This window comes from Ochotona curzoniae, unplaced genomic scaffold (assembly GCF_017591425.1).
Source record: "Ochotona curzoniae isolate NIBS_2020 unplaced genomic scaffold, NIBS_Ocur_1.0 contig_78, whole genome shotgun sequence".
In the NCBI taxonomy this organism is placed as follows: Eukaryota; Metazoa; Chordata; class Mammalia; order Lagomorpha; family Ochotonidae; genus Ochotona; species Ochotona curzoniae.
This window is the reverse complement of record NW_024466559.1, coordinates 538,838-552,758: the sequence shown is the minus strand read 5'-3', so window position 1 is coordinate 552,758 and position 13,921 is coordinate 538,838. Positions and strand designations below refer to the sequence as shown.

The window sequence follows — 13,921 nt, the reverse complement described above, 5'->3', positions numbered from 1 at the left end:
GAGGAGCCCAGAGGAGCGCAGCCGAGGGAGGCGCGAGCCCGGGGCGCTGCGGCGGCGACACCTCCCGGAGCGCCCAGGGAGCGCAGCGCAGCACCCAGCGCCCGGGTCCCCCCAGTCTCCAGAGGAGGACGCGGGCTCCTGGAAGGCCTGCAGCCTCACTCTGCACACCTTTCCCCTGGGAAGCTTTGCTGTGGTGTTTCTCTCTCTCTAATTCAGAGGAGCCAAGGAAATAGGTGAGGGCCGATGGGCAGATAACTGGGACTGCCTTCTGCTTTACTGCCCACCCGCCCTCCGAGACCCTGGGGCGCTCTAGGGCTTGCAGCCGGCAGGCTAGACCGCCAGCGGCCTTGCCGCCCCATTTGCACCTGGAGTGACCCTTGACTGCGTTGTGAACATTCCCCGCACCTCCGCCTTGGGGAAATAAACCCAGCATTCACAACCCTACCTGACCAGAAGGCAAGGGTGAGGTGTCCCCGCTCGGAAGTGCCGGGATGAGGCCAGCACCCCGTGCTTCGTGCTCACCTCGTTCCTGGCGCACCGCAGAACCTCCGTACCCAGAGGAGCACGGGACTTGGAGGAACTGGACCCACCAGCCCCTTGTCAGCGCCACTCACCCGGGCCGCTCCTCTCTCCTTCCCCGTGTCCCAGATCCCGGCAGAACGGCGGCAAGGTGAGGCACAAGCGCCAGGCTCTGCAGGACATGGCGCGACCCCTCAAGCAGTGGCTTTACAAGCACCGTGACAACCCGTACCCCACCAAGACCGAGAAGATACTCCTGGCCCTCGGCTCCCAGATGACGCTGGTGCAGGTGAGCAAGGAGCCGCCCACCTTGACCCTCGGGCGCCCGCGCCGGGCGGAGGCTTTTGCGCGCTCCATGCACTGCGTGCGGGGCCAGAAAGGGGCCGTCCACGCCGGGAGCCATCAGTGCGGGTGCTGGGCCTGCTCGCCACCACCTCCGCTACCTCCTGGGACGTCCGAGGTGTGGCAGGGGCCAAGTGCTAATTCCGGAGTGCGGGAAGGTCTGCGCCTGACTGGGAGTTGGTCAAGCGCTCTTTAAGTGCTAGAAAGGGGAAAATCACCAAAGAACTGTAGGAAGGTGCGGGGATGCTGCTGCCCGCGGGGAGTGTTGAAAACACTTTCAAGGCATTTCCGGATGTCGGGTGCCGCAACACGGCCGTGGTGCGTGGCAGCGGCCAATTGTATTTCTGGTGCATCTCCGGTTGTTGGTGGCAGTGAAGGCTGCGGGGGCAGGGCCTAAACTTGAAGAATGCCCGCCTGCCGCTCAAGTACAGAATTAACCTTGATTAACTGTCTCTGCAGACCCAGATAGGAGTGGGAATGGAAAGGCAAGAGGTGGCTTTTTGCATCCCCACCTCCCCAATCTCACCTTAAAAAGCAAACATCATGATATTAGCTGGAACCCACAGCACTTTTTTTGCTGGTTCCTTCCCTCCCAACCCCCCACAATAGGTTTTTATTGAAGAGAGGAGGCAGCTGGGATGGGCGGGCTACTCTGTGAAAAGAGAAATGGTCTGACCTGGTTTTGTCTCTGACTGCCCCAGCGAGGGAGTCGCTGGTGCAAACAGCATCTTACTGGCTGTTCCCAGAAGCAGGGCGAAGGCAAACATTGAGTAGCCACGTTTTTCACGGGAGCTGACCGCGACTCCAAGGTTCAGTGTCAGGAGCGTGAACTAAGTCAGTCCCAATCTAGTGCTGGCTTTGGTCGCACCGTGGTTTCTTCTTAAACTGAAGTGGTATGGCCTCCTGTAACTGTACCACACAACCAGTGGATGCAGGAGGAAGAGGAGGGGGTCCGGAAGAGGCAGCAGCATAATACATTGCATTAGAACCACTGGCTTCCTTGGTGGATTTTGGACCATTCTGGCAAATGTACTGTCCATAAACTTTGTTGTTAAGTAAGTTTTCCAGAATGTGTTAAATAGACGTTTAGGAATTGCTGCAAAGTTTGACGCAGTGAAAGCCGACTTGCGGTCAAGCTTATCAGAGGTCCGATAGGTAGTTGCTGATTTTCAGAACACACTTTCCTAACTGTTAGCACAGGTTGTTCTGTTCTTGGCTTGTTATTTGTGTGACATAAAACCGTGAACTTGACTGTGATTTACAGAAGGTAGATACTGCATGGATTATTCTAGTTAGGAGAAACTCAAGAAAAATGAGTGTGTTTGCTCAAATTTCAATTTAAACAGGTGGGCTGTTTATCTTGGAAACTCCTACGTCCTCACAGTTCTTGGACCATTTCACAGTGTGATGTCAGCAGGAACGAAGACGGTGTTAGTTGAGCCTGTGGCTCCACGTTGAATGCTTGCCACTGCAAAAAAATTTAAAAAATCATTGCACATTTTAGAACACATTTGGTGATGAAGAATCACTAGGCAAGGGATTTGCATTTTCCTAGGCAGCTATTTTGTTGAGCTGCAGAACAAACAGTTGCTATTTTAAAATAAAGTTGAAGTGGTATTTCAAATGTAAATAATAAATCTTTTTACATTTAAATCTTGGGAAAAGCAGCTAGCATTTCAAATTTATATGAATTTCCATTCAAAACCTCTTTTTTCCCCCCTGAAAGTAGGAATAGACAGAATGTGTGATTTTTTGATTGAGTAGTTATAATGTTACATCTGTCGAAGGCCACTTGAAAGTGTGGAAAATGTGTTACAGCTAACCAATATTTGATACAAAAACTTCTTAAAGTGATGCAGAGTTTTTTTCAAATGTACATTTTCTGTAAGATGTTTGAAGCCCTCTCATATTAATTTTCAGTTTTACCAGAAACAAGATGCGATGATGGAACTTCAAAAGGATAATTACGGAAAAAAAAAAAATCTATGTAATGGAATTTACAGTGAACCCTATACAGAATTGAGTTCAGTTCCAGTTCTTTCCTTTTAGTTTTTATTTATTGATTTACTTTCAGTTATCTGAAAGGCAGAGACAGAGCTACCACCCACTGATTTCCACTTCGGCCAGGGTTGGACCAGGGATGGACAAGGGGCTGGGCCAGGCCCAAGCCAGGAACTAGGAGCTCAGTCTGTGTCTCCCACATAGGGGGCAGACACCCACCTATTTGAGCCATCACCCACTGTGGCCCAGGTTGTGCATTAAGCTAGCTCAGAAGCAGCGCAGGGATTCAAACCAGGCATGCTGAGATGGGATGCAGGCCTCTTGACCACCGGGCTCAAGGCTTGCTCCAGGCCGTTCTTTTCAGCGAGGTATAATGGGATGCCTATGTGAGAAAGATTATATACATGTAACATACACACAAATACACAAATCACAAAAATAAATCCAAATGTCGACAAACACACCTAAAATATATAATACACGGGGGCTTGTATAAGTCAGACCTAAATTCAGGATCCAGATTAAGTCCTGATGCTGCTGCAGGGTTGCAAACAAATTACGTAAATAGTTTACACTTGGAAAGGGAAAAAATATATAAAATGGTGATCTGAATAAAGCTTTTGATCTCTGCAGCGTAGACCCTTGCGTAGTGAGGCACACTGCCCAGCAGGTAAATGTACTCCCACGGAGTCAGGGGCCGAGAGAGTGACGGTGCGTTTGTGTGCTACATCACCTAAACATGATGCTTTCTGTGTGCTCCTAGCGGACAGCGGACAGCGTCCCTTTCGCAAACAGCGTTAGAATCACCATGTGAGTTCCCGGGGCACCTTTGTCACAATAAAGAAAGTCTTGGAAACTGAGTAGGTTGTCAACTGTATCGGTAGGAGGCAGAGGGCGGCTCCTGGTCTGGGACCCTGTAAGATGTTCTACAGACAATCGTGGGCGTGTCTGTGCTGGTGGACAAAGATGGGGTGTCTTCCTGGTTTCTATTCCTTGCTTCCTACAGTGGCTTGCCTGTCTCATTTTCTCATGCCGTGAACAAACTGCATAACTGGTGTTTTGTAAGCTTTCCAAAACTTCCTTTTAAGAATTTCTTTTGCACTTTGATGTTTTCCTTTGGTTTGTGTGCCAGCGTTTTGATGTAGATCAGTTTTACTTTTTTGTTACATTTAGTAAGGAAGCATGTAAGGATTGGCTAGCAGTGTGCTTCGAAGCTTAGAAATAAAAAAGCTGGAACCCTCGTAGAGCATATGCTTTGTGATAAGTCGATCCGAAGCCATTCACAAGCACCTACATTTTTTATTCTTGGAAAATGAGGCAGGAAGAAACAGATATTCAGCTTTTGTTTATTTCTACTCTCTAGGTTGTTAGCGCCTCATAATTTTTTTTAAAGATTTATTTTTATTATTTTTTTATTGGAAAGGCGGATATACAGAGAGGAGAGACAGAGAGGAAGATCTTCCGTCCGATGATTCACTCCCCAAGTGAGCGCAATAGCCGATGCTATGCCAATCCGAAGCCAGGAGCCTCTTCCGGGTCTCCCACGCGGGTGCAGGGTCCCAAAGCTTTGGGCCGTCCTCGACTGCTTTCCCGGGCCACAGGCAGGGAGCTGGATGGGAAGTGGGGCTGCCGGGATTAGAACCGGCGCCCATATGGGATCCCGGGCGTGCAAGGCGAGGACCTTAACCACTTGTGCCACCGCGCCGGGCCCGTGCCCGTGCCTCATAATTTCTGTAACTGATAGTATTTGCTCCATTGATTTGACGTCTTATTTCTTAACGAGTTGTGTTTTTGTGACAATAAAAGGGAGATGATGAGGCCCAGTGTGTTAGTCTAATGGAATCCCAAATAGGTACCAGTTCCTGTCCCAGGTGCTCCACGTCATTTCCAGCTCCCTGCTTGTGGCCCGGGAAAGCAGTAGAGAATGGCCCAAAGCCTTGGGACCTTGCATCCACTTGGGAGACCTGGAAGACGCTCCTGGCTCCTGGCTTCGGCATTTCTTAGCTCTGGCCATCGGGTTGCGGCCACTTGGGGAGTGAACCAATGGATGGAAGATATTTCTCTCTGCCTCTCCCTTTTCTCTGTAAATCTACCTTTCTAATAAAAATAAATCTTTTTTAAAAAAAGGAGTGGGGGAGATGACTGCTTATATGTGCATATGTTTTGATCTTTTTTTAATTAGGGATTTTAAAAAAAGATTTATTTATTTTTATTGGAAAGTCAGATATACAGAGAGAAGGAGAGAGAGGAAGATCTGTCCAATGATTCACTCCCAAAGCGGCCACAATGGCTGGAACTTAGCCAATCTGAAGCCAGGAGCCCAGAGCCTCTTCCAGGTCTCCCACATGGGTACAGGGTTCCAAGCATTTGAGCCATTCTCGACTGCTTTCCCAGGCTGCAAGCAGGGAGCAGAATGGAAAGCAGGGCTGCCGGGATCAGAACAGCGCCCATATGGGATCCCGGTGTGTTCAAGGTGAGACCCTTAGCCACTAGGCTAGCGTGCCAGGCCATGTGTTTTGATCTTAAGCAGCCAAATATTCCACAGTCCTTGATTCGCAAGACCGATCGTTGCTCAGATGAAAATTTACTGTGTCGTTTCAAAAATAGCTTAACTTCATAGCATAACTGAATTGTGTAATGGTGAATAAACAGGTGATCAGCAGTTAGGGTTTTTGTATTTTGCAGGAAATGCAGCTTCCCTCTTCACACTTCCTTCTCTTAAAAGTCTTAATTTCATGTGGTGTGTCAATTTACCATTTTGTTAACGCTGCTATGTTGCAAGATTCTATCCCCGTGTTGACATGGCTGCGTTTGGCTTGGTATTGACCGCTTCTGCAAAAATATCTGTTATAATTATGGACTGCGGGGCTTGTGGCAGCGCTTCAGTAACCAGCAAAACCCAGACTGCTGCTTCTGCCTTGTCCAAGTGTCACACTATACATTGTGGAACTGAAGGACTCAGGACTACCGCCGAATAACCAAGAATCAATCTGTGGATTGATAGCATTCAGCAGCGGACGGAGGCCAGTTACATTCCTTTCGCTTCCCTGTACTGATTGCTCTATCAATATACTGAATATAAACACCTCTGTTGGCGTGAGACAGGAATCACTCTGCTTTTCCTTTCAGCTCCATATACTCATTTTTTGTTTTGTTTTGTTTATTTTATGTTCTTTTCTGTTAAGCAACAGGCTTGACACTCAAATATTGTCCTAGAATCTACCCTAGGTGAGGAGGCCTATTACGTGTAAAGCACGATGCAAAGAAAACACGGTTGACAATAACCTGAAGGAATTTATAGTACGTAGAAGTTATAAAATTAGCACCTTAACCCTCAGTGAAACATGGAGTTTGATTTCATTCATCAGGAAAAAAAAAATTGCAGAACACCATTTATGCAGATTTGTTAGCCTCCTGTTTGCTGTTTGCAGGACCTAGCTGCCAGGCTGTACTATGACATTTTGGTGCTAAAATACTGCGAGATGTTTTGGAAAATCTAGTGTGCAAGGATTGTAATACAGTAAGCACTATGATTGAGTATATTAAACAAAAACAGAGTAGGACCTGTGAAAAACAGCCAGCCCCCGTGAAAACCTTCACACTTGTGTGTGTTACAGTTACAGCAGGTTAATTCTTTGTAGATCCGAAGTCCCTTGCAGGTGGAATTGCATGAGAAATTTCATCTCAAGAGTTGCATTTTACATTGTATGAGTGCTTTGTGGCAGATGTGTTAAAGTTTAAGGTTAGTCTGATGTACGTGCTGTTAAGAATGTAACAGTGTTGTTGAACTGGGTTCTAAGCAGTGCAAGTGGGGCAGAAGTTGAGGCAACTGTCCACCGTGTGTGGGAAAGGGCAGGGCGGACTTAAGCGTAAGTGGTGGATTTCTGGAGAGTGGCAGTGGAGAGCAGAAGGATGCTTAGTGATGACCGGAGATCTTGGGCTATTCATTGCAGAAATTGATCTTTGGCATTGATAGGGATGTTAGGAACCCATCAAATGTGTGTCATAGTCAATGAAGGTTTTGAGGCTGGGGAAAGACGAATGGTTTGCTAAATTCACACACTGTGACTGGCAAATTCAGAACCTGGAAACTAGATTCCATCAAAAGTGTGCATCAGCATTAGAGCTTGATGATGGTTGGTGAAGATCCATTGGAGAGAAGATGAGAAGAATGTTCTAGAATCTGTAGTTACTAGTAGTGAGGAGTTGGATGAAAATGTTGTCAGTGAAGGAAGGAGGTTTGAGGGTGTAACAAAGGGGGCCAGACATTTGATGCTTCCACAGTGAATACTCATGTGTGTCCTGGTTGATGGTTTCTAATGCTGTACTGCCAGCGCTTCCAGAAAGTGCGAGACAAAGATTACCCCTCTGAGTACATTAGTGAGTATTGCCAGAAGTTGTAACAGACAGGCTGCAAAATGAGACTGAGTCACAGTACTGAAAGCCAGCTTCTTTGACAGCCAGCCAACCTGCCACCGTGAGCTCTTACACCAGTACACCTGGACTCAAAAGGATGGTGACTTTCGGTTGAGGCACACTGGACAGATGTGGGAGAATTACCATGTGTTCCTCAGGAGAAAAACGGGGGAATGGGATTTTGCATTTAAAGTAGAATTTACCACAATTCCATCCAATAATTAGGCCTTGAGCAGTGTGTGAAAGTTACATATTTATAATACACTCTTAGAAAGGAAACTTCCAGTGCAAACATGACCACACAAACCATTATCCCAAGGCAGGTTTGGGAACCAACTGGCAGAAAGATTTCATTCTCCTCCCGTGCTTCATTTTTATAAAAGCTCATATTGTGCTTTCAGGTTTTTTTGGTTTTGTTTTAAAGAAAAGTCTGTGTACTGGTGACAGCCTGGTTCCCCTGCCCACCCCCCCACCCCCGGGGGGAACCTCAGATGTCAATTTAGTAGATACAGTAGTACTTTAAAAAACAAGAATGAAATCACATTTCTTTGTTTTGGAGTGTTCTTTCTTTGTTGTCTTCTGTCTGCTTAGGAAACACCTGATTTTCAGCTCCTCCCTACATGCCTCTCTGATCTCTCTCTTTCCCGCCCTCTCTGTCTGTTACACTGTGTGTGTGTGTGTGTGTGTGTGTGTGTGTGTGTGTGTCTTGCCAGCTCCTGTTTGGACAGCCCTTCTTTGTTTTCTGGGTTGAAGGATCCCCTCAAGTTTGGCCTTTGATCTTTCCATTTGCGCTACTCAGTTGTCACTGTGTAGCCCAAAGGTGGATGTTCCCCAACCCAACCTTTCTTTTTTGTGGTCAGAGAAGTCATGCATCGCGTCTTCCTCCAAGTAGTCTCTCCTTTTCTTGGTTACATAAGCCTGACGATTCTGGGGCGTTGTTCTGTCTTCCCTCATCCCATCCTCCAGGGTGCCACTGGAAAATCGAAATTCAATTTGCTCTCATGTCTCCTTTCCTAGGTATCTACTTCTCTGCCTGACTTTCCTCCAAGATTGGTTTGGATGCCTCCAGAAGGCTGTAGTCACCTATCCACCAGACTACTCCACCTTCCCTTTGGATCCTTCTCATTGCCTCTTAATGTCCACATGCCTTTCCTCATGGTGTTCTTTGTGTTAGCCATGATCTCTCTCTCTTTTTTTAATTACTTATTTGAAAGGCAGAGTGACAGAAAGCAAAGGTGAGATTCTCAGGTGCGGGTTTATTCCCCAAACGCCTACCTACAACAGCCTGGTTGGGCCACTAGCAATCCAGAAACCAAGAACTCCATGAGGGCTCCCACATTTGGGCGACAGAGCCCCACACGCTTGGGCTCTGCTGTTCCGGGCATATTGGCAAGCAGCTGGCTCAGAAGTGGAGCAGCCAGCCTTACACTGGTGCGCTAATGTTGGATGCTGCTGTCCCAAGCAATAACTCTACTTTGGCTTATTAATAGGATGCAGAGGATACTCATTTCTGCTGTGTACCTGTTGTATGTTTAGTGTGTGAATGAAGGAATGGTGTGCGCAGTCCTCTCCTATCCTGAGAACATTGGCCAGTCAGAGGTGCTGAGAAAGGCTCAGCTCCATCAGCAGTTCCCACCAGTCACAGGACAGTCATGTCCTGTGTGCTGTTCACTGAGTCACAGTACTGTTGCAGGTGTCCAACTGGTTTGCAAACGCGAGGCGGCGGCTGAAGAACACTGTGCGGCAGCCAGATCTGAGCTGGGCTTTAAGAATCAAGCTGTACAACAAGTATGTGCAAGGCAATGCTGAGCGGCTCAGCGTGAGCAGCGACGATTCTTGTTCTGAAGGTTTGTCCTGTTTTTACACACTTTCTTGGCTTTACCTCCGTAGTTCCTCAGTGGCTGCTTTTAAGGTGAAATCCACAAAATAAAAATGGTGACATAACAGTTCCTGTTTCATTACATGAGATGATACTATTTTCACAATTATATAAACAACCCCAAGGATAACCTCCCCTCTTGCTTATTGATTGATTGTCCATGGGGAAAAAATATTTTCTGTGAAATATGTTAAAATTAAATGAGTTCCTGCCTTTTTAAAAGATTTCATGTATTTATTTGAAATTCAAGGTTAGAGAGAGAGGGAGAATTTTACACCTGCTGATTCATTCCCAAATGGCTTCGATGGTCAAATCTGTGCCAGCCCCAAGCCAGGAACCAGGAGATTCCTCCAGATCTCCCACAAGGGTGGCCAAAGGGTGCAAGCACTTGGGTCGTCTTGTGCTGTTTTTACGGCTGCATTAGCAGGGAGCTGGGTTGGAAGTTGAGCTGCCAGGACTTGCCCTGATGTGCTATCTGGGAGCAGCCGGGGGGATGGAACTGGCACCCATAGGAAATACTTGTATTGCAGTTGATGACTTAACTCACTGGCCACAATACCAGCACCTATTCCTGCATTCTTTGGGCCATGAGTTAATCATAAATATCAAAGATGTTTTATGTACTTTCTACATTGCACATCTGCATTTTTTAGGGATTGACCCGAACAAGGAGGCAACTGAGACGAAAATGCATAAAATGATATCTTTCCTTCTCAGATGGAGAGAATCCTCCAGGAGACCACATGAACAAAGGGGCCTATCCTGCTCCAGGTCATCACACTGTGACCAAAAGTGAGAGCTCAGCTGTCCAAGTTGGGGTGAGGCCAGAGTCACGGGCCAGCGACGACTACGTGTCACCCCCGAAGTACAAGAGCAGCTTGTTGAACCGTTACCTCAACGACTCTTTGAGACATGTCATGGCCACAAACACCACCAGGGTGGGGAAAACGAGGCAGAGAAACCATTCGGGATCTTTTAGCTCCAATGAGTTCGAGGAAGAGTTGGTGTCTCCATCGTCATCCTCAGAGACGGAGGGCAACTTTGTCTATCGCACAGGTGAGTGCGCGCTCTCGGTTGTGATGATGGCAAGACCTTGTTTAAGCCCAAACTGAAAAAAAATGAGCTGGCTTGGCTATTGCCCATAATTCAGCTTTGAGCTTTCGTTACGGTAGCTGTCGGTGGAGTCGTGAGGACGATCATACAGGTCCTGAGAGCGTTTCGGTTTCAGTAATAAGGGTAAGAATTTTCATTGTGAAGGATGACTTTCACCTGAAACATGAAGAAGTTTCCCCTCTTGGCCTTTATGAATAACGTGCTGAATTGCTCGAGTCCTGCAAATTCCTTGAATTCCGTCTTTGCACTGATGTGATTGCTAATAGTGATGGGAAATGAGCATAAATGAACATGAAGGCTTTTGTGAAGGAAAAGCACAGATCTGGTTTCAGTTGCTTTGGAAATTTTACTCTCATTCCTGGATAGCACAAAAAGGCCAGGAAATAGCTTGGAAACATTTGCTTCCATTCCCCAAATACTGAATCCATTTCTACCTGTGCAAAACTTTCAGGAGGAGTCGCAAGCGGGTGTGGTAGGAACTGCCTGTCTGTGCTTCGGCTCCCAGTGAGAATTTGCTCTGAAGGAGCGCTGGCACAGATGGCTTGGCAGAAAGGGGTACGCGTGACCGACATCTGGTGTGGATGAGTCTGGGACCTGGGGATGCCAACGAGTGAGATTTGGAATGGAAACCTGGAAACCATTTCAGGGAAAATGTCACCAATTTAAGGAAATCCAGACCAGGTTTCAGTACTCTTCTCCTGGTGTGACAGGTGGGAGGCTGTCCTTCCTGGGAGCCACTGCCCCTGCCCCTGATCTTCGCACATCTCTGGTTACTTACTGAGCAGTCTGATAAAAACCGCATGAAGTGGTCATCACGCACGGGAGCTGGGTCGGGGGAGCAACAGGTTTTTTTTCAAGGAATCTAAATTTGGCTGGTGATTACCTTTCTAGACTTTGCAGCCAGAAATCTGACATACAAGAGGCCACAGATTTGTATAAGACGTATTATCTGTAAGCAGTCAGAGAAATTATGAAATCAGCCACTTTTTTTTTTCTGCCTCTCTAGCAAAACAATTCCAGCACTCAGAGATGCAAAAATAATCTAAGCGATGATTGGCTCCAGGACAAAGCCAAAATGAAAGGCTGTTTACCCAGTTGATCAAATGAAAGGAATACATATTGCCACCTACCTAATGTGCCCAGAGGAGAAGTTGGTGGTCATTCAGAGCTTTATGAATATTTCTGTTTCAAGAAAGGAAAATACATGGAGATGTTAAAAGAAACAGATAATTTTTAAAAATTGGAAACGAGCACTAAAATATAATGCAAAGCTGGAAAGCAGTCAAAAATTGACTCTGAAAACAATAATAAACAAGCCAAAATGAGCAGAGGTCATACTTACAGTTGGAAGTGACAAAGGAGGCTCAGTACCCAGTAAAGTTATCGAATAAAAATATTTCTGGGAATTATGAAGGCTATAATGCATAGTTGTTTAAAACTATGCTATATTTAAACAGTTGCTCTCATGATTTTGTGTTACGTGGGTTGTATTGGTATCATTCACAAAAATTAAATTGTAAATTCACAAACAAGAAGGTCTTAAAGAGTCAGTCCTTCAGGAACAATTCAAGGTTATAGCTAGTCCAATTCTCCAAATGTGTGGCTTGGTGAATCCACTGTGAGTTTTTTCCCCAAACCTTGAAGAAATAATTAATCCCCACGTTTCATATCCATGTTTCTGAAATGTAAGAAATGTGGGAAGTATGTCAGTTTTTTTTTTTTTGAAATACAAATGTTCCAGTCTGAAAACCAAACTAAGAGCGTGTAAGTCAAGTTTTTGTGTGTGTAAAATGCAACTACATGTGGGATAGCACGAGACGTGTAGAATGTAATAGTAAGAAACAAGTTTACAGTTGTGAAGCACTGAATATCGTTTCAATAATGCAGTACGCGTTTGGGAAAACAGGATTCTTGGTTTGAAAAAATAAATTTTAATCAGCTGGGGACTGGTGAATTATTTACAAACAGCTTTTTCTTACATATTTATGGTGCCCAGTAAAAACAAGGTCTTCTGGAAATCTGTGTTTCTCTTTTCAAAGGTGACAGACTATACTGTCCCAAGGAACGGCGTGCCTGGACAGTGGCTGCTTTTCAAAGTGAAATATTTTGGCTGTTGCTTCTTATTAAAGCATTCCAAACGCACTTGGTCCGTATTATGGACTATTTGTTCGCCAAGTTCTATTTTTAAATAAGAGCCTTTTTTTCTTTCCACTTGAGAAAACAACCTAGGCATGTATAAACTCCTGGGTTTCATGCATGTGTCTGTATTTAAAAAAGGACAGACTACATGTGCTGTTTCTCTGGGTGGAGAGTTAGGAAAGGCTAGTGGCCCAAGGCTGACGTGCTCAGTCTCTGACAAAAAAAAAAAAAGACCAGAGGCTGTCTCCATCTCCATGGAAACAAAGTGACAAGGATGCCTAGTTGTCCCTGGGTTGCCATGCATGGATAAACACTGGAATGGGGGCCTGAAAGAAGCACTTTCTGAGTAACTGCTGTGGTTTGTTTTGGCATACAGACGTACTCCGAATTCCACTGATTCCATATGGTTACATCTTTCTTTCCTCACCTAAATAGAGCTACTCTTAAGTCAACTATCAACACGCCCAACCCAGCCCAGGGCTACCGCACTGCAAAGATGTTTTAGATTCAGATGTGCTTTGAGAACATACTCCTTTATCTTTGCTGAGAATTTGTCCGTTTATCCACCACTTTGTAAAGAACTGCGATCTCATTATGCATTTCATCAAGTATTTGGAGTGAAAAGCCAAGTGGATATGGAGGGGACAAGAAGGATGAGATACTAGGCTATCAGTGAATTTTATCTCAGTTTTTCTTACTAAATTCTAGGAAGGTTATGAAATGGTAATCTCAAGGGAAGATACTTCTAGAAGCTATCAAACACATTTTTGTCATTTAAAAAATTGTTTATGTATTTGTTGAAAAGTCAGAGTTACACAGAGAGCAAGGGAATGACTTTTGACCTCTGATTTCCTCCTTGGATGGGCCCAACAGCCAGAGCTGGGCCAATCCAAAGCCAGGAACCAGAATCTTCTAGTTTTTCTGTGTGAGTGGCAGTACTGGTGCCATCTTCCATTGCTTTTCCCAAGTGCAATAGGAAGGAGCTGGATCAGCAATGGAGCAGCTGGGACTCAAAGCAGTGCCCATATGGGATGCCGGCATCACGTATGGAAGCTTTATCCACCATACCACTGAATCAGCCCCATTTTTATTCATTGTGCTGTGGTAACCCGCAGTCTTTAACATTGTGTCAGGGGCATAACAGCCTCTTTATAAAGATCAGAGGAAGCATTTCTGACAGAAGCAATTAGGGCCATTATAATCCATTCATATGATTAAAACCGTTGCTTCCAAATACCATTAAGTCTCACTCAGGGAAACGTGGTCACTCAGGGTCATCCCTGTTGAATGATGTGTCTGATGTTGGTTGAACTGATGGTAAAGTTGAAATGCATGAGCTCACGTGGCAGGTGGGTGTTCTCCCTGGGTGTCAGGATAAGGGCTCTGGCCACAGTGTCCACCTTACTTCTTTGGGGTCAGTGTTCAAGTTCTCCACCTTGGATCATCCTTCTCGCATCTCCCAACTAGTCCTCTCTGGATGCCCAAGCCCAGCATAGAATATCATCTGTGCCT

At 45.8% G+C, this 13,921-nt stretch overlaps 1 protein-coding gene across 1 annotated transcript in view; it reads left to right on the top strand.

The window, feature by feature from the left end:
- MKX (mohawk homeobox) overlaps positions 1 to 13,921 on the top strand; it is a 76,695-nt gene that overhangs the window by 866 nt on the left and 61,908 nt on the right. The window contains exons 2-4 of the mRNA XM_040992616.1: positions 649 to 808; positions 8,972 to 9,125; positions 9,875 to 10,213. Of these exons, the coding sequence (XP_040848550.1) occupies positions 649 to 808; positions 8,972 to 9,125; positions 9,875 to 10,213 (653 nt within the window). The remainder of the gene's footprint in view (positions 1 to 648; positions 809 to 8,971; positions 9,126 to 9,874; positions 10,214 to 13,921) is intronic.